Source organism: Lathyrus oleraceus, chromosome 2, assembly GCF_024323335.1.
Source record: "Lathyrus oleraceus cultivar Zhongwan6 chromosome 2, CAAS_Psat_ZW6_1.0, whole genome shotgun sequence".
Lineage (NCBI taxonomy): Eukaryota > Viridiplantae > Streptophyta > Magnoliopsida > Fabales > Fabaceae > Lathyrus > Lathyrus oleraceus.
The window spans coordinates 488,461,317-488,488,129 of NC_066580.1; the positions used below are offsets into that span (position 1 = coordinate 488,461,317).

Genomic DNA, 26,813 nt, shown 5'->3' on the forward strand with positions numbered 1-26,813 from the left:
TGAGAGCAATGGCTGGCCACGATGAGGACCAATATAACATTATGTTTATAAACGCGTTTCAAAAGTCATTTATGTTAAGAAAATCACATCAAAGCATGAATACAACAGATATTCTAAATGATTTGAAACTAATATTCTAACCGGAATTCAAGCATAATATTGTCTTTGGTTTGTGAGAACTAAATTACATTTAAAGGACTTGCTAAAACTACGATTTGCTGCAAGTATAAATACTAAAGGTATTAAGTTTGCCACAACCACAAGCATACAGACTGTCTGGAAGACTCGTACTTATCGTGATGTTAATTGCCTAATATTGTACTTGGAGAGTTCCTTGTACTTCTCGATGACCCCAATCAAGCATACAGTCTGCAAAACAAACACTGCGCATTAATTCTTTGACAAACTCATACAAATCATATGCAATGTCAACCACAGATTGAAACTCATTCATGTATATAACATATGTGCACCCAACCTAGTTTAAATTGAAATTCAGTCTTTCTTACCCTGGCAATTTCAACTATTATGGTTTTATCAGGATTAGTGAGATCAACTTTATGAGGTGCAGGAATAGACTTTGCCACGGCATTGATTATTTCCATCCTGTCAACACCAGTATTTGCCCGGGCTTCATACAGCACAGCAAACTGCACGCGTAAAAATAAAATACTGGTCAAGCTCAAGCTACAGAAAAAAGGATCAAGTCATAGAAAGATGTGGGTATTAACATTTGTTTATTGTAGGGAGAATGAGAAACAAGATTATAAATGAGCAGATCTACATTAAGAACTAAGTTTCCCAAAAATATAGGCAATTAGGTTCCTCTTCTAATGCAGCCCACCGCTGCAAACCCATGTTGGTAAAAAAAAATAGACGATGTGCGGAATGTGGATATAAGAATTTGAATGTAGGATTTACTTTTTAGACTTACAATTTCAATTCTGATTGTGATAACTCATTCATGATCCTAAAGTTGTCTAGATTATTACATGCACAAATTTTGAATTTGAACATATTTCATTGTTTAGGTCTATTAAGTACGAAAATCTTGTGTGTAAAAGTTGGTGGATTGGGAGAAAAAATAACCAAACTGATGCCAGTATTTACCTTGTGTGGATTTTCAGTTTCCGCAGGAAAGTTCTGTTCCACAAGAGGCTGGATTGCTTTTGAAATTTCCTCCTTTGAAGCATAACATGAGACTTCAATTGGCAAAATTCTCAAGATAAACCTAGAAGTAGCCAGCACTGTATCAATGTTTCTTCTGTACATGTTCCTTCTTAGAATATAAACTAAAAGCTTACCTTGACATATGTTTCTTAGTCAATGCTGCTGATGTCACTATCCGAGTAACGATATCCTTGGGGCTTTTGTCTCCATCTTTCTTCCTCATTTGAATAAATACGACCCCATTACAACCTGATTCAAGCTTGGCAAAGCGCTTCTGTGTAAAACAATGAAGAAAAAAAGACAGACTCTTAGCAAAACACACACCTATTCACAAATATAAAGGAAATACAAAACAAATGCTTAGGCAGGCATCAGCCTTAGGTGCCCCAAAGTCATACCCCAATGCACAAGAAACTGAAGAATTAAGTGTATTATTGTCTCTGCAAAACAAAAAATACTCTTGGCCCAAAATCACAGTTTTTTGAGGAAAAATGACAAAATAAAAAACCCGATCCTGCCAGTATCATACTATATTTTCCATCTCATGAGTCATAAAGAAGGACAAGTGAAAGAAAACTCAAAACAGGGAGACAGCCTTGAAAAGCAATATATACAGCATTGCCATTAAAACAAAAGAAAACAAGGAATAAAGAGAATCAACATCTAGCATGACTAAAACTCTCAGCACCAGTTGCATAAATATGTATGTGATCTTGAATATGCTATAATGTAGAAAATTATGAGAGAGAGTATTAATATTAGATAGCCACATCAACGTCTGAGCAAGGCCAGAAAATATAAGAAAACATAAGATCTGTGAGTTAAAGAAGCTTTTAATAGAAACAGAATAGAATAATATACAGAATGGTAGTCTCATCAAAGCACCTTATTCTTGTCTCTCAGTTCTACAAGTTCATCTTCAATTAACTTGTCAATGGATTTCTCTTCCACTTTCTTTTCACCCAAATCACTTGTTGGCACATTTGTTGCGCAGCACTGTTTCACAGCTGGTGGCTCATCAGCTGTCTTTTCTATAGTCTTAGGAATGTCAACACCTTCTTTATCGCCATCAGCTTTATCCCCAGCCTGAGCATGAAGATCATCAATTTTATGAGGATCTGATTTTTCACCCGTTCCATTCTCATGGTCAGTATTGTCCCCATTGCTAACATCCAGTTTAGGCTTTTTGTCCTCCTTTTCCTCACCCTCCTGCACCTTCACCTGCACCTCCTCCTTCCCATCCTCATCCTCTTCCTCTTCGTCATCACTACTAGAAGAGTCGGAATCTGCAAATGTAATTTTTGTATTTACAGGTCTATTTGACAGCCCTTTCACAGTTGGATGTTCCCCATCGTCAACTAGATCTTCATAAAACTGCAAGAAAAATCGAAACAATGGTGTGATATCAATTTGCAGAGGACAAAAATCATCTCACTAAAAAGTGAAGGTTACCCAAATAACAGATATCCATATGCCATAACAGAAACAATAAAGGAACAAAAAAAAGCTATAAATTGACATCAGAAAGAACTGTGTGGTATCTTATTAAAGTTAATGAGAAAATTCAAGGATGTATTTTCATACAATTTGTTGTATAAAGCTCAACTCTAAATTTCTTTTCATCCATAACTAACACTTAAAGTCCTCATAATCAACTATCAAGATATCCATATGCCAATACGCCATAAGCAGTTTCAACATAATTTACAAAATAATATTGTCTCCTTCCTTACATTCTAATCTTTACTTCCAAACAGAAAATTTTCACATCAAAGAGAATTATGATAAACTTCACTTGTGAAAAAAAAATCTACTTGAAAATTAGCAATTGGAAACCTAACAAGGAGACTAAATAGAAATTAAATTCAGAAATTCAGTGTTGATAATGATAAAGCGAGTATGAGAGAAAAAAAAGGTACGGAATCGAGAATATTGAGAGCTTCGCGTGAGGCTTGATGTTCTCTTCCTCCATCGCAAGTGATGAAAAAACCTTGCACACCAGGATGCAATGGATACGAACCCTTCTTCACTGCTTTCTGCAAAAATTAACGAAAAAAGTATAAGTAAACAAAACGAGAGAAAGTGCGATAGGTTAAAAATTGAGAAGAGAGATAACGGAGTAGAGACGTTGTGAGGAAGATAGCGTTTTCTCTTCTTTCCACCAGCGGCGGCGGCGGCAGCATCGGGCGCCATTATCACACAAAAACGCGACTTGGGAAAAGTAACTGAATGCCGAGTAGTGATGGTTTATGCGAATTTTTTTTTTTTTTTTTTTTGTAGGTTTAAATATGATCTTTTATTCTTTTTACTGCGTTTAAATGTGTTCTCGATCTTACTAACCGTACGCGCACACGCAATAATAATGTTAGGGTTATTTTTATTTTAGATTTAATGTTTTATTCAATTAATTTTTAATTTAATTTAATGTTTCTATTTAGTCAATCAATTAAAAAATATTATAAGTTAATCTTTTAATTTTATTTTTTTATTTTATTTACTCTCTTTTGTTAATTTTTGATAAAAAAAAATATTAAGCTATGATAACATGATACAACAATGATACAAAATCTAAGTCTGCATATGTATTTAAAAACGGATAAATATTTTAAATTGTGGAAACAAAATCCTCACAGTTTAAACTGTGTATCAATTTTTAACTAATTTAATTAAATTTGCAGACTCAGATTTAATAAATGTTCTTGCTGTCATACTATGTCATCTGACCTTAACTTTTTTGTCAAAAACATGATAGAATAGATTAACTAAAATAACAAAAATGAAGTTAACAGACTAATTTATAACTTTTTTTTAATTAAAGTAAAATGAAATATTAAATTAAATTAAAGGATTTTTAGTGATTAATTATGCCTTTATTTTATTAAGGGTGTGTGTGTTTGGTTGAGCCCCGATAATTTTTAAAATTGAGAATTAATTTTAATATATTATTTAAAAGTCCTTTTGTCACTATTATTATAAGAAAAAAATTATATTTGATAATTAATGTATTTAGTTCATATATGTAGTAGATATATTATTTATCAAATGTATTAAAAAGATAAAAAGGGTGATATAGTGACCGTGTAAATTAATTTACACTATTAATCAATGACAAAATGATTTATTCATATTTATATGACATGGCAAAATGATATATTTATATTGGATGATAGTGTGAAAAAATTTACACAGTCAGAATATCACCATTAAATCCATTAAAAAAATCGATTTTATTTATATTGATGACTGCATGGTTGATTTTTTTTATAATTGATTTTATTTAAAGTTGAGATTTTTCTAATTTTTGCATTTAAATATAATTTTAATATTGAAATATAACTCATTTTTAGATTAAAGAATCTAAATATAAATCTTCATAACTCCAATTCATTTTTAATTAAAATTAATATAATAATTATTGTGTAATTGAAAGGTTAATCACGTTAAAAAATTTAATATGTGGAGACAAAGAACAATGACAATCTAAATAATGGTCTTTGTTAAAAATAACTCTTAATGCAATAAGACATCAATTTAATTCGGTAGAAAAAGATAAAATAAAGACAATAAACACAATAAATTATTTCCGATCAAACGATCTACTTTTTGAAAAAGTACAGCTCTTTGATTCATTATACTTCCAACTTTCAAGAGTTACAAAAAAATTACAAATAAGTTACCATTACCTCTCTAAGATTACCACTGGGATCCCGAAACTCTTTTCTTTATCTTCAACTTTGAAGTTTAGAAGAGTTCAAAAGATTGTGATAACGAGAATGACATATATACATGTTTATAATTGTTGGAACCCAACGGATCTATAATATGCCCAAAAGACAATCCTTAACGAACATATATATGAATCGAAAGAGAGAAGCCTAAAACACATGAATTGAGAAAATTGGACAGGATGACCAAAAACCCCACTGCATACCGACCTCCAATGTCGTCGCTGCTAATCGACTTCCAATTTTAACGAATGCCTTCCTGCCGTCCTAACGCCTTCTAACGGCCTCCTAACTACATATACAACTTTTTTATTTATGCAATCTTGAAATATGTTATTTTTATCTTCATAACTTAAGGTTTTAAGGCATACTTTGACATCAATTTATCTAAAAATATTTCCCGTCACCACTGAATGAAACAAATGCTAAATTTTTATTTATTTTTAAAAATCAACCTTTATAAAAAATTTAATATGTAAAATTTTGATTTATTTTTAATTTGAAAAGTTAACTACATATAATTACATGACTACTTAAATTAAGTTTTATTCTTAGTCACATAACTAAATTTAATGATTATTCTTCCGTTAGGGACCTAAAATCATCGGTTAATGGATGAGGTGAATTCTTGATATGGTGGTGTAGATCTTTGGTGCGATAGCGCGGAGGTGGATTTGCAAGGTTAGCACTCCAACAGTCAAGTTAATGAGTGAACCAAAAAGGTGATAGAGTGAATTATGATCAAAATCGTACCTTAGACTGCACACGTGGTAATCTATATATTATGGATGGTAATTAGGCTTATATCATATTGGTCATGTGACTGATCCAAAATAGTTACCCCTAAGGCTTGTCATGGTATGGTATATAGGAATAATTTCAAGAAAGTTAGTCGGGTTCTCTATGGCAGGATCTTTACATGGAGAAGTGGAAGAGATATAAGGATCGGGTGCATTAAATGCTAGTTTCGTTATTGAGAGGTTTCACGGGATTTCCTTACATGTGGCCTTAGGTTCGTAGGCTAGAGTATGACGCTTCCCCCTAGATGCTTGGGTGCATTCAAGTGTCGTTGGATTTTAGAGGCGATATTTGACCATTGATTTTTATCTTTCCACTTTTTTATTTTGGATTATTGATTTATCCATCTTACTCTACTATATAAAGATTATTTTGGTTTTTCAAATGATTGTAGCTCTTTTTTAGAAATAGAGGCGTATTTTTCTTCTCACAACCCCTTTTTTCCTTCCCTAAGCTTATGTGACCTTTGATTTTTCTTTTTTTTTTCTTTTTTTTTCTATGTGGATTATGCATTTCCTGATTCACCATCATCTCTGAGTTTCACCTACCTTTAATAGTTTCTTTACTTCACATATTTATTCATATATTATTTCCACCCCTTTTTCTTATATTTTGTTGATTTGTTGTCTTGTCTTTTACATGGGCAATATAAATAATATACTTGCAACCATGTGTATTCTTTATGTTATCCATATCACACACGTATTCACTATCAATGTACATTAGCAATTTATTGTTAACTCTTTTTTCGTAGAAAACTCATATCTTCATGATCCCTTTTAAATACTGAAGCACCCCTTTTGCAACTAACATGTGTCCTTCCTTGGACTTAGCCATGTATATGATTATGAGGCATACAATATACATCATATCGAGTCAAGTTATAGTCAAATACATAAGACTTCCAACCATATGTTAAACAATGTTGAATTTGCATTTGCACATCCACTATCTTTGGTTAGCTTTGTACATGGAACAATAGGATTCTTCACATCATTTGTGTTTCCATTTCAAACCTATGAAGAAATTATTAAGCATACTTCATTTGACACTTATAAATACCTTCAAATATTTTATGTATTTCAACACCTATAAAATATTTCATTTTTCCTAAGCTTGTCATGCCAAACTCTAAGTTCATATAGCTTTTGAAATTCTCACAAATACCAACATCATTCTCTATAAATATCAAGTCATCGACATAGAGGATAACAAGTGTGTTTTGTATTTATCGATCTGCCCACTTTCATTTAGTTTATTCTTATACACCCATTTGAAACCAAGTTTTTTTTATCCGTGCAATATATTCGCCAACTACCATGTGTCGTTTTTCTCTGTTTATTTAATATCTAAACACATTGCATTCCTTCATTTATTACTTTTTTCGGCCTCTCAATAATAGGTTTGATCTTCTTATGACATAAACAAAACCAATTTTTACATATCCTCCTCCTCAGACAATCCTTCACCACTATCATAATATTACATCCAAATTAGTGGTCTTATATTTCTTACTTCATGAGAGCTTGATATGCTTCCTTCATTTGAGTCACTTGAGGCACGTGTTTCCTTGTATTCTTCATCTACATGTTTTGTTTCCTTAACATCACTAAATTATGAATGAACGTCTCTCAAGTTAAGTTGTACTTCTTCTTTACTCCTCCCCCAGTTCCATCTCTCATTTTCATCAAATCTCACATATTCACTTGTCAACATCACCTTATCAACGAGACCAAAAACTTTGTAAGTTTTGGACTCATTACTTAATGTCATAAGGATAGGTAATATATTGCAAGATCTTCTAAACAACAATCGTTTTATCCATATTTTCACCATGTATTTTCATTTTGATAGCAATTGTTAGAGTACAAGAAAAGTATTCGTCAACTCCTTCTTCTTCCTTTTCTGCAAGATCGTAAACTCATTTCTTACTGCTTGCAGTTGAATTGTTTTCACTCTAGTAGTTCCTTGATACTTTTGTTTCGTATATTCTCAAATTTGTTTTTGTTAGAACAGCTACACGAATACATATTAGAGTAAAAAGAAACACAAGAAAGATTTTTTCACACAATTCTGCCAAATTGACTACGTCTGCGACTATAGAGCAACTATAATTCAATCTTATTGATTTGTTATGAATTACGCATTAAGGTTTCAGTGTTACAAGTATGTGTGTGTGTGTGTGCACATGTGTGTGTGTGTGTGTGTGCGCGCGTGTGTGTATGGATACTAATAATCCAAATTACAATAATATCTCTAAACTGATTCTTGCCCACTTGACATTACCTATGAGTCAAACTCAATAGTTTCGTAATGTACTTTATAAGAAGATTCTCAATTATTGCTTAATTTATAACCTGAAATAAGTAATTATTAAGTATGAGATCCTTTAACTTCTTATCCTCGATCAACTTGCATTGGTCCTTTGTCATGCAAGATCACTTGGAAGTGAAACAACGTCGATTTACACTAAGTCCCAACTCCTTCGAATACAAAATGTTTTATACTAACATGGCTAAATGTATGTATGTGTATGTGCATGTGTGTGAGTGTGTGTGTGTGTGTTTGTGTGTGTATGTGTGTGTATGTATGTGTGTGTATGTATGTGTGTGTGTGTGCGCGTGTGCGTGTGTGTGTGGGGGGTGTATGTGTGTGTATGTGGGGGGTGTCTGTGTGTGTATGTGTGTGCGTGTGTGTGTGTGTGCATGTCTGTATGCGCGTGTGCGTGTAGGGGGTGTATGTGTGTGTGTGTGTGTGCATGTTTGTATATGCGCATGTGTGTGTTTGTATATGTGTATGTGCATGTGGGTGTATACGTATGCGCGTGTGTGTGTGCGTGTGTGTGTGTGTATGCATGTTTGTGTGTGTGTGCATGTTTGTGTGTGTGTGGATACTAATAATCCAAATTATAATAATATCTCTAAACCGATTCTTGCCCGCTTGACATTACCTACGAGTCAAACTCAATAGTTTTTTAATGTCCTTTATAAGAAGATTCTCAATTATTGTTCAATTTATAATCTGAAACAACTAATTATTAACTATGATATCTTTTAACTTCTTATCCTTGATCAACTTGCATTGGTCTTCTGTCATGCAAGATCACTTGAAATTGAAACAACGTCGATCTACACCAAGTCCCTACTTCTTCGAACACAAAATGTTTTCTATTAACATGGCTAAATGGTCATAATATCCATAACATTTTGGAATGGTAGATTGAACAAAGCTACATTCAGTGGTCATTTCACATTTTTCTTTATTTTTTTTCTTTTCGCACAATCAATGCCCTAGTAAGGAGCTTTGATACCAGATGTTGAAAAATTAAACCTTTAAATAAGGAAAATATTTCTCTATAGTCAAAAGTGATTCTTATTCAATTAGAATAAAAGAAAAACGTTAAGTATTTGTTAGAGGAAAAACAAATTACTAATTCATGTTTCACAATCCCGATTAATGTGGAGGTAGCTAAATAACAAAAAACAACAACTATCATTTTCTTGCTAAGTAGTACAATGTGTCCTTGCGCTTTTAGGGCGCAAACCTTTGCTTGCATCTGAATATACCTTTCGGCCTTTTGTTTACGTTTAGTCTGAACTTTCATAGTTTTACTTTGACTTAGTCTTTGCTAGTTGAATGATGATTTTTTATTTCTAAAAATTAGAATTATTGAACAAGTAAAATAAGACTCAATAGACTAGATTAAATCTAATTCAATAACCACTAATTAATTAAGACTCCACTTACTAAAATTATCAAATGCCTCTCTAACATTTTGAGAACATCAATTGTCATTATTTTTAAGGTCTTGCGTCTTTATAATTCATATATCTTCTTAGAAAATTAGAATAATTTGAGACGTAAATTTTCAAAATTGAACTGAAAAACAATTATTTTTTTTAGTTTAATATCCTTTTGGTCATGTATCTTAACTTCGAGGAACATTTTGATCATTTAATTTAAAAAGGATTCATACTGCTCCATTAACTCTTTAAAATGTGTTATGTTTATCATTTTTGTCTAATTAACTATAGACTTAACGATTAATTTTTTTAAAAATTATCATTAATTTAAGATATCAATATGGACTTTTTTTTCATATTAAGAAAACAAAATGGTCTTTGAGGTTAAATAATGAAGAAAAAAATTAAACCATTATTTTTTTTATAAAAAGAGTCTAAGCCCAAAAATATTACACTTCATCGATAGGAGTACACTTTTGTAATTATCAGATGATGTTAGGAGTACAGCCGTATTTCTTTCGGGTCTCAAATTCTATTGGTGTCGTGAAAGTCTAGATTTTGAGTCAAAAACAGATGAAAGTCTAGATTTTTTTTGTCAAGTCTTAAAAGTCTCAAATAGTCAAATTATTTTGCGGCGGTCAAAATCTTACCCTAGATTAGACAACTAGAGTTTTTCAACAAAAAATTGATAGTCGTGTTTTTCAATGTTGCGGTGAAATTACTTCCGATTATTTATTTATTTTTGTATACTTAACTTTGACATATGGTTGAAATTTTCAAGCAAAATGTTACGCATGTCTATTTACATGTAGCATTAATATCTTATTTATCCACATAAATAAATTTTGTTATTTAAATGTTAAGACTTGAAATTGTACTGTAGAATTTAGTTCAAATGTTGAAAGTTTTATAGGATAAAATATCATTAATAATCATACCAAAAAAAATATCATTAATAATACAATAATAATCCAATCCAAATAAGGTTGGATTGAAACATTTTGGATGCAACTTCCAGGTAACAATATTTGAAAGAAAACAAGAGTATATATAATATGATATTTCAAGTCAATACTCCTAATACTAATGCATTTACAACCCAAAGGATCTCACAACTTATAAGAGAAGAGATCAATGTCATCATAATATAAACATTCAGTAAAAAATAATAATATAAATGAACATAACCTGATCAAAGAATAGATGAAACCTCTATACAGAGAGATATTACATATAAAGAACAAATTCTGATTTACAGGGCTATATATGTGTGTGTGTCTTGTCCATATAAATAGCAGGTGTGTACCCTATCCACATTTTTAAGAATATGATGCAGCTAGCAGTGCTGCTCCAATGCCTGATCCATCTTCGGTGACATTTAGAGTTACATGCTTTGCAATATCTTCCCCCAGTATTTCGTTTAAAGCTTCATGCAAGTACTCCCTAAACAATGTATAGCTCGAGTATAATCCTCCTTCGATTGCCACAACTGTTCTTTTCATTTTTATATCGCTCCTACTTCGTCCTCCTGTGATCCCACCACTCCCATCACGACCAATCTTCTTCAAGATACCAACAATACCAGCAGCTGCTAACCGAGCAGCCCTACGAGTCACCACATCACACACCTTCACCACAATTTTTCTTGCTTTCAATGGAACATCTGGAATCTAAGACAGCCAAATACAAGATAAATTATTTTTAGACTTGCGGGTAGGACTATCATTTAGGGAAACTATTTACCTCAAATGTGTCATTGAGGATTCTTGCTACTTCTATCAAGTCAGGTGAATCATCCTCGTGCATAGCAGCCATCAAAGGAGTCCTGAAATGACATCAGGAAAAAGTTTCAAATCTAATTCAAGCAAGAGAATTGGAAACAAAAAGAATCGATACATCATGTTTCAGGCACTAAAATTAAAGATGAACAACCAATGAATTGAACTTACAACATAACTAATAATTTAGTTAATATATGCCATATGATAGAAAAACAGAAATATTCAATGTCAAATAAACAATGGCAGGTTGTGATCTTCAGCTTAGAAATGATAAAATCACCAAATAAACATTAATACTGAAAAAATAATTTCATATTTTAAAAAAATTTGAATATTTTCGAGGGTAGAATTCGGCTTTTGCAAACGCTTTGTTAACTCAAGGTAAAACTGCTTACAATAGAACTACAATGGATTTGACCCTACCCTACCCCCCTTACCTTGATTGCCATTTTTAATTGCAAACACATACGGCCTCAGTATTGACTATTAAGTATGTTTTTCTCGACATAGCACGTACCTCAGTACGAAGGGTGTTGAAAGCTTGGTAGAAATAGGTCCAAACAACATATCCGACTCTAGTGACATCCTAAGAATGACTCTCCTCACGACATCACCGAGATACATTCCTGATATCATTTTCTCAAAACCCTGCAACCAAATCACCAAAGTTTTAGCCATGACAAAGGACAAATCAAGCAACAGAAGCCGTTAGCAGCAGAACCTGACCTGATCATTTGGATTAGGGCTTTCAGCATCTAACTCAATGTCATATGGTGTTCTTGGTAAGTGAGACGACCAAAAGTTTCCCCATTCCATATTGACAACCTAAAAAACAGAAGAGTTACAGTAAGTTCATAACTAGAACCCAAAAATAAAAAATAAAAATAAAAAAATAAAACTGAAAAGAGAGAACAATACCATGCGTCCTGATGTTGTAAGAAGACCCTGACACTTGATAATAGCATCAATTCGTTCCAGATAGCATGCATTAGTACCAGTACCAATAACTATTGCAGCAACAGTGTCTGGATCATGATAGTGTCCAACAGCTAATGTTCCAACAGTATCATTAACCTGCATAAAGTGAAGAGAAAAACATATATTAAGTAATATAGTGAAACAAATAGGATTTATTTTATACAACACCTATTTTCCTCCACACCAAAATTAAGATATTAAAAAAAAAATAACTACACAATTATAGAAATAAAAATCAAGACACATCAATGTATCTAAGCACCATTTACAACTATTATCCAATTCAAAATTATAGAATTAAAAAACTTGAAAGAAGAATAAGGGGTTTGCAGCAAAATATCAATTCATTCAACAGAAACATAATTTCCTTACATATGTAGATTGATCAATCAAACACTATTGCATTGATTAAAAAATCCAAAGACAGTGACTTAAAAAAATCAGAGATCCTGTAAACACAAAAATATGCCCTAGAAAATACAATTCGTTAAAGGTGGAAACAAGCTCTAAATCACAAGAGGATTCATTGAAGGTCGAAACAAGCTCAGAAATTACCTTGGTAAGAAATTACAAGATACCTTAAATCCCAGTTGTGTAAAACTCTGTTGCTTATTACTAGTCACATTTAGAGAATATTTCTGTTCCTATTTACTTGTCATTTACAAGGTTCAACGCAACATTGATATAGATTTATCTAAAACACCCTTAGTTATTTATTGCAGAGAGAAATAGATGAATTGAAATAATAAATGATTAAGGTTATTATAGGAAAATCAGAAATAATAGTGTTAAAAGTATTACTTTCAAAGGGAAGAATTGGGTATAAAAAAGCATATAACACCAAAGGAAACTAATTCCTTACCAAGGCAGCTACATGCACATCCAGGCCTTTTCTTACAAATGCTTCCTGCAAACACGCCACAACATCTCTTCCTACCTGACAACAAATAGATTTTGTTTGTTGATATTTGCATCATTATATTGAAAAACCAAGGGCAACTTGAATGGGATTTACATATCGGTTTTGTAACTAATTAAGGAGGATAAAAGAAATTAACCAATTTTAAAGATCAATCAAAAAGATCAAGTGACTGACCATATCTACAATGGAAAACCCTTTTGTCCACTTGATTAAAATGCCCGAAGAAACAGACATTTGTTTCATAGGAAAGGAGAATGTAAAGCCAAGTTCCCTTCTGTCCTGTGAAGTATTGGAACCATCTCCTTCTTTTGCAATGAATTCCTTTAACGATGATGCGATAAAATCAAAGAGATCCTGCAAGTAAAAAATTGAATTTAATCTTATTACATGAAAAAGACATTCCAGAACAAATGAATACTAGAGAGCACCAAAGTTTTAAAGTGTTTATCACATCACCTCGCTTGTGCTAGTCATTAGATGTGGGGGAATGGGTTGTCGCTCTACTTCATGCTCCAAGAGAGGAGATGGTTGACCGCTTAAATGAACCCGCGTGACCCTAAAATTTGTACCCCCAAGATGCAGCGCATAATATGGTCCTTTCTCAGTCCTGACAAAAAAAACAAACCAACTTAACACATGGAGTCTGAAATCGAAAATTGAAGTTATGATCTTCATGAGTGTTGTTGATAACATGTATGAGCATCACCATTGCTTGGTAAAGAAAATGAATGCATTAACTGCATTGTGTGCTCATAGTAGCAAACCCAGATCCACAGGGTGAATCTTCTTGATGCAGTAACGCTCAAAGCAGATATAAACAAAATTGCACAGCTAGAACCAACAACTTTTGGCGCGTGCCATAGCGTTAAATGCCAACGCAATAAATAGCTGTCATTGATTCAGCTGACAGATAGACAGATGATCTCTCCCAACACCAATCCAAACACGCAATCTATCAATCATTCTAGAAGCTTACGAATCAGCTTATTATTGAAACAAATCATGCATTAACTTTCTAAAGTACACTAAACGACAGGAGCGTCATTTGGCGCGTGACATAGCACATTAAATACCAGTGCAATAAAGAACTGTCATAGACTCGGCCGACAGTTTCACACATTGTGTCTCCAAACAACAATCCAAACACGGAATCAGTCAATCATTCTAGTAGCTTACGGATCAGCTTATTATTGAAACAAATCATGCATTAACTTTCTAAAGTACACTAGCCGACAGAAGCGTCAATTGGCGCATGCCATAGCGCGTTAAATGCCAACACAATAAATAGCTGTCGTAAACTCAGCTGACAGATTGACACATGGTTTTTCCCAACACCAATCAAAACACGCAATCTATCAATCATTCTAATAGCTTGTGAATCAGCTTATTATTGACACAAATCATAAATCAATATCCCAAAGTACACTAGCCGACAGGCGCGTGCCGTAGCGCATTAAATGCCAATACAATAAATAGCTGTCATAGACAAAACCGACACAGGGACACATGGTTTCTCCCAACACCAATCCAAACACGCAATCTATCAATCATTCTAGTAGCTTACAAATCAGCTTATTATTGAAACAAATCATGAATCAATATCCCAAAGTACACTAGCCGACAGGCGCGTCCATTGACGTGTACCATAGCGCGTCAAATGCCAACACAATAAATGGCTGTCATATACTTAACAGACAAAGTTACACCTGGTCTCTTCCAACACCAACCCAAAGACGCAACCTATCAATCATCCTTACACCTTCCAGATTAACTTATGAATGAATACAAACCATCCTTCACTTTCACAAAGTTAATTAGCCAACAGACATATATTGAATGTCCAAAGAAAATTTTGCATCAACAAGATTTAAAATTTTCATAATTAAAGTGTCTTTCACATACATCAAAAATCAAAACCACATACAGCAGAAATAAAATGCACACAGCTATGAACTAAGCTTAAAATGAAAGAAAACACTAATAGACAACAGAAACAGCTGCACATAAAAATTACAAAATCACAAGAGCGTGAAAAACAAAAAACATGAAACTTGAAAACAACCTCTGAAATGACAGTGATGAAACAAAACGGTCAGCATTTTGAAAGCAACAGCTGAATAGTCAATAGAATCAATCACATCAGCAACCAATTCAATTCAATAGCACAGTTAAGAAGACGAGAAAAAAAAACGAAAATAATTACCCATTGGGAAGATTATCAACATAGGTAAGAAGCATTTTGAGCTTAGAACCACCTTCAGATGCCAAACCAGCGTGCATCTCCACCGCCATAGCATCCACCACCTGCCTCAACCTCCCAACACTCGTATCGCAACCTTCCTCGAGCTCCTTCAACACATTCGCAACTTTCTTCCACTTCCTTCTACTTTTCACTCTCCTCCCAACCACAACCGCAGCCACCGCACATGCCGCGACCGCGACCGTCACCGTCAGTCCCACAACCACTCTTCCCATTTCACCGATCGATCAAACTACATCCGAAACGACGACGTTTCCCAACTCTCCTTCGATTTCCCACCGCAGCAAAACGTCGCCGTTTTAACATGCACGCAAACGAAGCACTTTAATAAACTCAACAACACTTCGAAAATACTAAAAAAATAATAAAAATAAGATTAAGGTGAAATAATGAATCTCCGGTAAAACGGGAAAGTCGCCGGCGATTTAATTTCCCGGCGAAAGTGACTTGAAAAAGTGAGAGAGTGAAAGAGAGAGAGAGAGAGAGGCGGCTGAGAGAGAGCACTAAGTTTAGAATTAGGAAGAAGAACCGGTATGGTAAGTTTTTATAAGAAGAGTGTAAAGACATATTTACCCTGGAACAGGTATGGATATTACGGATTTGTCACGGTATCTGTAGGCGATCTTTTTACCGTTTATGACAGATTTTGAGGTTAATGACAAGTTTGACTTGTGCTCTTCTTTTTCGTTCATTCTCTTTCTACGTTCTATCCCCCCAACCATCTATCTATCTATTTTCCACAAAAATAAATATCACATGCAAAATACTTACGCTCTTTTTTTTATTTATTTTTTTATTTTGTTGTCAATCCGTATCACGGTTTGAATATTTTTAAAGCGATACCAATTCTGTGAATATTTACACCACTGTATTATTATTAAGAATAAGAATGAGAATGATACGTCTTTGATAAGATCAGAATAATAACAGTAATAAAACTATTAAAGGAAATGCCTATATTATTCTTCTGCTTCTTTCTTATACCCGTTTTTTCATCATCAAATTTAATATCTCATTTTTAACAACATGGTGTAAATTTTATTTTCATTTTCTTTATTATATTTTCTTTCAAATCAAATATTTATGTTTTTTAATTAACTCATTAAATTTAAATAAGTAATAAATTTTACATAAGCACAAATTGTGTAAAAGAATTTATGTTCAAATTCTATTATTTTATACCGTCCATTTTTTCTAGAAAGGAGGGTTAGTAAAATATTTTCATATTTTCACTTTTAAAAATATGATAATATGTAATTTAATTTGATTTTATATAATTAATTTAATAAATATTATTCATTTTATTTTATAAAGTTTATTTTAAATTCAATTTTAATATTCAAATTATAAATTATGAATATTTATTAAAATTTATATAATAAATATGCAGTAATTTAATATGTTAGATATAATATAGGATACATTCATATTAATATTAGAGATGATAATCATTTATTATATTTGTAATAATAAATTAATTAGATTAAATTAATTAATATTTAAAAAATTAAAACTAACTAATAATAAATTAATTTAATATATAATACTAATAAAAAATAAAATATTAAAACATATTTATGTCTTCTAGTTCAATTTGCTTCAATTTTAAAACACTAGTCTACGATATATTCGAATAGTTTTTACAAATTAACCTTCACATGCATTTTATAATATATTTTTTTGAGATTGATTTGATATTTTATTTTTAAAAAATAAGTGTATTGATTGATCATATAATATTATTTTATATGACTAATTAGTTTTAAAATTGAATGGAATATACTCGTTTTAATTTATAAAATATTATTATATTATGCAAATAATACGCTCTCCTTTTATTACAAATTCTGCTCCGTTAGGTGCAAGGGATGTTATTTTGTCATTCTAGAAATACCTTCCAAAAATTAAAATTTACACATTCTACCAAATAAGCATTGTGCTTATCTTTATGAAAAAATAAACTATCAAATACTTCCTTAAACCATGACCCTCCAATTTAACCTCTACCATATATAAATATAATAAGTAATATTTAAAAAAGTATAAAGTTATTTTGGTTATTAGATTATTTAGAAAAAAACAGATTTTATATATTTCATATTAATTTACAAAAACAGCTCATCTGATGCACATTTTGAATTTGGGATAGTGTGCATTGTGTAACAATTGTACGTAGTCATGTAAATGGTTTGTCCTACGTGTATTGATCTTTTTGGAGTGGGGTCAAATGTTTTCACTAAGATGTTTGGTTTGAAACAATAATGTGTTGTGTGTACTAGGATTAATTTTGAAAATATGGTTAATTATTCAATAGCATGGGCAAATGTTTGTGCTCATACACTTGAAATGTTTATGGTTTAAGTATTAGTATATTAAATTAAGAGCATATGACAGAAAAGCTTCCATCGTTTACAACAAAGTTCAAACACATAGCTGGCATTGATTTATATTATTTGTTTTCTTCTACCCACCCTTCTAATATGTTTATACATGTGTGTGGTTGTTACTTTCTCATCATTACTAACTTTTGAAATATAAAAGGTTAATTAGGATTTTTTTTTCATATTCATTTTAAGAGTCTTATATTTATGAAGGGGTGTACTAATAGAGAAAGAGAGAGTAATGTGTTATATTTTTTGATGTAACTAACTCAAACTAGTTGAAATATCTTTCCTCCCTTGATTCGTTTTTGAATCTTGTCAAAATTTAAAACTTAATCACTAATCCCCTACACTTGTTGGAAAAGTTAGAATTTTCCTACATTGCCTCCATAAAATATATAAAATAATAAAAATCAATTTTATTATAATTAAAATAATAAATCAACAATAATTAGACAATAATATAGTTAGATTACTAAAATTAAATTGCATACTAATAATAGATTAAATTTTGTAATATTTATGATGTTGATATAGTGACAAAGATAAATTTAGATTTATATAATAAGCTATATAATATAAATCGAGAGAATCGCATAACAACTAAATATAAGTATCTTGGAATTGTAACTTTCTTCTAATTCATAATTTTGGAATCTCATTATAAGTCTAAATGGAAAGTGTTATCATCACATTTGAAATATGTATTTCTAAAAAATAAAATAAAAAATAAACCATTCATTATCAACGGTTCACTATCCATTTGAGAGGAACAAAGATTAATTCAAGTTTTGAAAGAGAACAAGAAAGCAATAGGATGAGTGTTATTTGATTTAAATGGTATCAGACCATCATACTGTATGCATAAAATCATGATGGAGGAGAATTTCAAACATGTAGCTCAACCTCAGCGTCGCTTGAATCCCACCATGAAAGTGGTTGTTAGGAAAGAAGTGGTGAAATTGCTTGAAGCCTGAATGATCTATCAAATTTCAGATAGTGTCTGGGTGAGTCTCATCTAGGTAGTTTCAAATAAAGGAGGTATGATACTGATCACAAATGACAAGAATTAAGTGATCCCGACAAGAACCGTCATTGGATGAAGAATGTGTATGGAGTATATGAGACTTAACCAAGACACCATAAACGACCATTTTCCATTATCGTTTATAGATCAAATGTTAGAGAGATTGTCAGATCAAGAGTTTTATTGTTTCCTGGATGGTTATCCAGGATATAATCAAATCATTGTCATCCGGAGGATTACGAGAAGACAACATTTGCATGTCCTTTTCGCATCATTGCTTGTAGACAAATGTCTTTTGGACTATGTAATGCTCATACAACAATTCAACGATGTATGCAAACTATTTTTTCTGATTTGGTTGAAAAATACATTGAAGTCTTCATGGATGATATCTTGGTATTTATAGCTTCATTTGATCTATGTCTAAGAAACTTGGATATCGTGCTGAAGTGGTGTGTAGAGACAAATCTGATTTTGAACTGGAAAAATACAACTTTATGGTGACTGGAAGTATAGTACCCGGGCATAAAATCTCCTACAGAGGCATTTAAGTCGACAGAGCAAAGGTTGAAGTGATTGTGAAACTTCCACCGTCAATGAATGTTAAAGAAATCAAAAGCTTTCTTGGCCATGCCAGATTCTACAGGTGATTCATCAAAGATTTCTCCAAAATTGCCAAGTCATTAAGCAATTTTCTTAACAAAGATAAGCCATTTAATTTTGATAATGCATACTTTTTTGCTTTTGAAGACTTAAAGAAAAAATTGATAACTACCTTATTAATCACAGTATCTGATAGGACATTTGATTTCAAACTTATGTGTGACGTGAGTAATTATGTAATAGGTGCAGTTATGGGGCAAAAGAAGAATAAAATTGTTCATGCCATACATTATGCGAACAAAGTTTTGAATGAGTCTCAAATTAATTATGCTATCACATAAAAAGAATTGCTTACAATAGTGTATGCATTAGAAAATTTTAGGTATTACCTAATTAGTTCAAAGATTATTGTATACACTGACCTTGTAGCTATAAAGTACTTAATCACCAAGTCTAATTCCAAGTCTAGACTTATTATATGGATGTTCTTGCTACAAGAGTTTGATCTAGAAACTCGAGACAAAAGGGGAACAAAAAACTTAGTAGCATATCACTTATCCATGTTGGTGAACAATGAGATAACCAAACAAGGGCGTGAAATTTTGGAGGAATTTCTCGATGAGAATTACTCATGTTGAAGAAATATCGTGGTTTGTTGACATAGCTAGCTATAAAGCAAGTGGTTTGATACCTGGTGATTTCAATTGGCAACAGAAAAAGAAGTTCCTTTGAGATGTAAATCAATATGTTTGGGATGATCCATATTTCTTCAAAATAGAAGCAGACAACCTCTTAAGAAGACGTGTCACCAAAGAGGAACCCATGAGCATATTATGGCATTATCATAATTCATCATGCGGTGGTCGTTACAATGGAGAGAGAATTGCAGCCAAAATTCTACATTATGGGTTTTATTGGCCTTCTTTGTTCAAAGAAACTCATGAACATGCTCAAACATGTCAAAGGACCAGAGGAATGTCTAAATGAAACGAGATGTTGTTGCAAACATTCTTGAAGTGGAAGTTTTGAATTGTTGGGGTATCGATTTTGTTGATCAATTTCCCGTGTCATTCTTAAATGAATATATATTTGTGGCAGTAGATTATGTTTCAAAGTGGGGAAGCAATTGAATCACTGAACATTGACGGAAAAGTAATGATTAAATTTCTCAAAAAGAACATTTTCACTAGTTTTGGAACTCCTAGGGCACTCATTAATGATGGAAGGTCGCATTTCTGCAACTCTTAGCTAGCAAAAGCCCTTGAACATTATGGAGTCAAACATAAGGTAGAATCACCTTATCACCCACAAACCAAGGGGAAAGCTAAGGTTTTTAACAGAGAAATTAAAAAGATCCTTGTGAAAAATGTATCAACATCAAGAAAGGATTGGTCAATAAAACTGGATGAAGCACTATGGACCTACCATACAATGTTCAAATCACCTATAGGTCTCACACCTTTTCAAATGATTTATGGTAAATCTTGTCACCTTTTAGGGGAATTGGAACATAAAGCTTATTAGGCATTGAAGCTCTTGAATTTTGACCAATCTCAAGCAGGCGAGAAAAGAAAGTTGCATTCACATGAATTGGAAGAAATGAGATTCCAAGCTTACGAATCTTCCAATTTGAATAAATAAAAGGTCAAGAGCTATCACGACAAGTGTATTATCATCAGAGAATTCAAACCGAGTCATATGGTATTATTTTTCAATTCAACGCTTAAACTATTTCCCGGTAAGTTGAAATCCAAGTGGTCTGATCCATTTACAATCAAAGAAGTGAGATCATATGGTGTTGTTGAATTGGAGGACCTGGTTTCAAAGATAGTTAGATTGTTATGGACAGAGGTTGAAGCCATATCTTGGTGGTGAGATTTATCGACTCACCATAATAATTCCACTAAGTGATCCTTGAAATCACAAGAAAATGTGTTGAGCTAATGAAGTTAAACAAGTGTTTATTGGGAGGCAACCAAATTTTATAAGTATTTAAGTTTTTTAATGCATTTTATGGTACCGTATATGAGAGTGTATTGGCATAGTTGTACATAAATGAAAATGATAAAAAAACTATTTTCGGATGCGCTCGCTAAGCCACATGTACTTGCTAAGCGAGACTTTTTGCTGCAATGCTGGCTAAGCGAGCATGTACTCGCTAAGTGAGACCTGTAGGATCAACAACACAATTTTCAATGCCATTTACTCTCATTAAACCATTTCTCACCCACTACCAAATGCACGGTTTTCTATTCTTCACATAAAACCCTAAAATAATTTTTCAATATCATTTTTTTCTCTCCCCCTCACACCAAACCCTAAAATCACTCTCAAACACTCATTTTATAAATTCTCAAGACATAAAGCATCTCCAACACTCATTTTCTTATGTACTTAGCATATTGACATATGCAAGAAGGAATGGGTCCCCAAAAGATCACTACATCAAAGAAACAAAATACATATGCAAGTATTTCTAGAGCATTGGGACCCTATGTTGCTATAAAGTTCTTAGGTGTTGGCCAACAATCTAGATTCAAAGAGCTAGAAGCGAGAAAGACATGGTCAGAAATGAAATTCAAATTTAAGGAAATGGATAATTTGGGAACATTGCTCAGATCATTGAAGCGAGAAAGTGGGATAAGTTAGTTTACCCTTCCAACTACCAGAACTATGAATTAATAAGGGAGTTTTATGATAATTCTCTTACATCGGATGAAGAGCCTTTCACTTTCACCATTATGGTTCATGGGAGAACTATTTGTTTTGATCGAGATGCAATTAATGAATATTTAAGCAACCCCGTCAACTTGCAGAAAGGTGAGCTTTATGTGTATACATGACATCACAATCGAGAGAATTGGAACATTAATGATATTTCTAGGTCTATTTTGGTGGAACGCCGAAGTTGTCAACTTAATACTTAAGGAACCCTAAATAGATTTATGAGAGATAATATGAATATCGTACCTCAAGTAGTTCTCCTTCTAATTCTCCATAACATCCGACCTCGGAGCCATACCCCTTCCACTACTCTTAATACCTCATACATTCTTTATTATATTGTTGAGGGTCGACAAGTGGACTTAGCTTGAATCATAGCTAATGAGATAAAATTGGTTGTTGAGAGTGGCTATAAACCATGAGCAAAACTCAACTGCCCATTGGTATTTCCAAGTCTCATCATGGGACTGTGTAGAGCTTCTATGGTGGTAATTCTATCTCATGTGCATGAAACTATTTTTGGATCCATTGGTGATATATATGTTTCAAGGTATTGCATGGGGAAGATAAACAAAAACACCAAGTAAGCTCAAACAAACCCTCTAGCTCCTCAAGAACCACAACCTGGTGTTATGCCACCACCACTTGGATTCGTTAATTGGGATCCAATATTCAAAGATACATTTTCTTACACTAAGGACCAAAATGAGTCCAACCATAAAGCTTTTACTTCTATTCATGACTCTATGTATAGTTTGCATCTGCATATGGGGATATCACAGGATGTTGCCCACCAGGTGGTAACTCCAGAAGCTTTTCATACTCATATTGCTTGGCCTGGGGTCAGGCCATTTTCTCATAAGGAGACATATATTGCTGGATTCGTTAATGAAGAGGATGGAAATGAATAAAAGGAAGAGGATGGTAATGAAGAAGAGGAAGAGGTAGAAGAATAAATAGAAGAAGAGACGGAAGGAACATGGAAAGGAACAAAAGAGGAACCTGGTTATATGAGTGATGATTATGAGATAGATAGACTAAAAATCTCCCCATTACTGAGTGATATCTTTAAAAGCTTTTAGTCATTTATTTTTTAATAGTAAGCTTTTGTTTCCTTGTCTTATGTAAACTTTAACAGGGACTGGATTTGTGATTCTCTATTTAAGCAAATGTGTCCTTTTGATTTAAATGGTAGTTTGTTTTAGTTAGTTAGTTTTATTTAAGTTTGTCTTATTTAGAAAGGAGTAAGTAGTAAATATTTTAATTTGTGTTGAAAGATTTTTGGTGTTTGTTGTTTTAAATATGTTATTGAATGCTTAAAAAGTGTAAATATTAAACACTCGAGGTTTAAGTGAGTCAACAACAAATGCATGGTAATGATAAACAAACTTGAATGGATTGCACAAAGATAATGTACATGTTTATTGCTCTTCTAGAATGTTAACATGAATTTGAAACTTGTATTTTATGCAAAATCATTTCATGCATTGCTCCACAATAACTTTTTTTTAGCTTGAATCACTTATAACAAATCAAAAGGTGAGGAAGCTTTCCAATATTCACTATATGCATAAAAGACCGATAATTACTTGTTTTAACTTGGTTACTTTATGTTGAATCTTGCGATTATTTTGAATGAAAGCATAGAAAGGATCAAGCTAAATCTTTAAAATTGAGCACAACTATTTGACCAAATGTAGCCTAGATTGTGAATGGGTATTTGATAACCCCTTTGAGCCAAATTAACATAATTTATATCAATTATGAGCTATAAAATTCACTAAGTAATCCCGATGCACTTAGTGAGTTTACTATATCTATCCAAAATTCAGCTCAAAGTTGATCCATTGAAAGATTCTGATTTTTCATGAATGATTAAATCCTGAAACTTAATTGTTTTCTTAATTTATGTCCCTTGCTTTAGGATAGGGGAGCATTGAAATTAAATTCCAAGGTTTTGTTTAAGTTGGAGAGAAAAAGAAAGGATTACTTGAAATACAAGTAACATGAAGGAAAAAAATGAATGTTGCAAACATGAATAGATTATAAAAAGAAAAGAAGAATTTTGAAGGACAACAAAATGTAAAGAATAGATTGTATCAAAAGTTTATCACCAAGGATGTGTAACAATCAAAAGAGATGTGTTTAAATAAGTTTTGTGTTGGAAATATCAAAGTAATTGAACGTTCCTCTCGACTTTGATTACTTTAATTCAATTTCCCACAAATATGTTATTTCTTTTGCAACCAGACCACATTACAACCCTTGAAAGTCTTTAGTGATGTATGATTTAATACTTTTAAAATAGTATGCTTGGATTAACACATAACTTGATTAAGATGTTTGCAAGATTGTTGGATGTGAGTTCAAGTCCCCTCATATTGTTTTTATTTCAATATCTACTTATAAAGAAGTGTGTTAGGTGTGATTCCAAATCAACTATATTATTGGCTTGTAATGTATGAGATGAATTTTGTATTTAGAATTTGTTTCATTTTCATGTTTTTATTCTAGGCCAATGATAAGCATAAAACTTGCATGTGCACTTTGTAACACCCTAACTTTAGTTATTTTATTTTTTTGAATTTATATTGATTTATTTGATTTATTTAAGTGTTATATGTGATTTATTGGAATTTTTTATATTTAATTATAATTAGTTAATAAATGGAAAATTAGAGAGAATGTGTTTTGAGTAAAGAGCTAAGAGTGTGGTAAGATTTGAAAATAATAGAACTATTAATTATTTGAGATAATTGAGTTTATTAGAATAACTAAATAATTATTTAATTAGAGTATTATTTATTTAAATAAATAAATTGGAATTTTAGAAAACTAGAGTTTAGTGAGGGTGTGAATAGAAATTGGGGGTGAAGTAAGTAAATAAGAATTTTAGGTTAAACAAATAGATCCTAGGAGGGAAAGTTCAGTTAGATTGTGAAATTGAGAAATTGGAAAAAGAGGCACGAGGCTAGTTCTGTTAATTCTGTTAGATCATGAAAAAGAGAAATTGGAAAGTTCTACAGGCTCCTTTGTGTACTTCTGCTAGTACTAGGAAGGTTTCATGCTCACCTAGGCACCGTAGAATGAGGGAATCCCTCCCTATTTTGTAGATCTTCCCAGAGGGTGAGGTGCCCACCGGGCCAACTTTTCCCTCATTTTTTTCACAGGGAGAGTCAAGCTTTTAGTCTTGCACTCTCAACAATATTTGTTTTACCCCATTTTTTGTAGGTTTTTATGGCACATGCCTAAACGGGGTGGGGATGACCATATTTCACCTCTAGTAACAACTTATATCCATATATTCTTTCTTAATCCTTAAATTATCTAGAAGACTCAGTAACCATAATGCTTTCTTCACTTTTTTTTTACAACCATGTATTATGCATTTATAGTAGATAACGCCAATGTAGCTTGTAACATTGATCTCTAACTAACTGGAGGACCATGTATTTTAAACATATAATTAGCAGTAGATTATTTTCTATCTAGATCACCAACGTGATAATAATCAACAAAGTTATTCAACTGACATGTATCTCTATCAAAGCGAAAACATGTGCCAGTTGCACCTTCTGAGTACCTAAAATCCATTTCTTGCTTTCCAATGTTTTTTTTCTAGATTCACCATTAATCTATTGGCAACGTTAATAACTTATGAAATATGTGGACGTGTACATATCATGACATGCATTTAGTTGCCAATTTCACTATCGTAAAGAACACATTTCATGTATGTCTTATATTTTGTTGTAGTGAGAGATTGTTTACTAAAAAGCTTAAAGTGTGGAGCCAATTGAGTCACTACTAAATTATAATCTTTCATCCCAAATATTTCAATAACATGTTTAATTTATACTTTTCGACTAAAGAAAAAATATTGGTTTGATCTTTCTCTTCTAATATTCATACCTAGTATTTTTTTGGTAACTCCTAAGCCTTTTGTCTCAAACTCTTTACCATGTTGAGTTTTTAACTTATTTATCTACACATTCCCTTTTGAAGTAATAAGCATGTAATCCACATATATTAGAAGATAAATATAATCACCTCCATAAAGCTTACGAATGTACACAATTATAATCACTTATAAAAAACCTTGTTTTAACATAAACAAGTCAAATTTCATGTACCACTAGTGAGGAGAAATTTCAATCCATAAATTGGTTTCCTTAAGTGACATTTTTTACTCTGTTTTCCCTCAAAGCTTGATGTTGATCATATAGATTTCCTTATTCAAATCATTGTATAAGAAGATTATTCTAACATCAAGTTGTTCTAACTTAAAATCACCACGAGCAACAAGACTTAATATCACCCGAATAAAAGTATATTTTACTATTAGAGAAAAAATCTCATTGGAATAAAGACCTTTTTTTGTGTGTAAATCCCTTGGTCAATAGTTTGGCCTTATGCCTTATAATTGCATACTTGTTAGGATCTTTTTTTCTTTTTTGCAACTAATAACAGTCTTTCCTTTGGGCAATAGAACCATCTACCATGTCTTTTTTTAATGATGAGATTGCATTTGTTCATCCATAGCAACCAACCAACTCTATATATATCCTTTTATTTGATAGCTTGCTTGAAGGTGATCACGTCATCATCGTTAATCGTCATGGCATATTCCACTAAGTGTACCTGCCTATAATGCCTCAAAGATTTTTCTAAGCCAAACTTATGCACCAGTTTATAATTCCT

At 32.2% G+C, this 26,813-nt stretch overlaps 2 protein-coding genes across 2 annotated transcripts; both read right to left on the reverse strand.

The window, feature by feature from the left end:
- On the reverse strand, positions 1 to 3,460 carry LOC127120833 (uncharacterized). The gene is made up of 7 exons (XM_051051399.1): positions 3,298 to 3,460; positions 3,090 to 3,206; positions 2,056 to 2,544; positions 1,305 to 1,444; positions 1,111 to 1,231; positions 510 to 650; positions 1 to 369 (listed from the first exon to the last, which is right to left on the reverse strand). Exons 1-7 carry the CDS (start codon positions 3,361 to 3,363, stop codon positions 292 to 294), a joined length of 1,152 nt encoding a protein of 383 aa, XP_050907356.1. The 5' UTR covers positions 3,364 to 3,460; the 3' UTR covers positions 1 to 291.
- Positions 3,461 to 10,463: 7,003 nt separating this feature from the next.
- On the reverse strand, positions 10,464 to 15,896 carry LOC127120834 (hexokinase-3). Its single transcript, XM_051051401.1, has 9 exons — positions 15,321 to 15,896; positions 13,574 to 13,724; positions 13,292 to 13,471; positions 13,058 to 13,132; positions 12,136 to 12,291; positions 11,944 to 12,042; positions 11,735 to 11,865; positions 11,180 to 11,261; positions 10,464 to 11,106 (listed from the first exon to the last, which is right to left on the reverse strand). Exons 1-9 carry the CDS (start codon positions 15,590 to 15,592, stop codon positions 10,756 to 10,758), a joined length of 1,497 nt encoding a protein of 498 aa, XP_050907358.1. The 5' UTR covers positions 15,593 to 15,896; the 3' UTR covers positions 10,464 to 10,755.
- Positions 15,897 to 26,813: the final 10,917 nt, after the last annotated feature.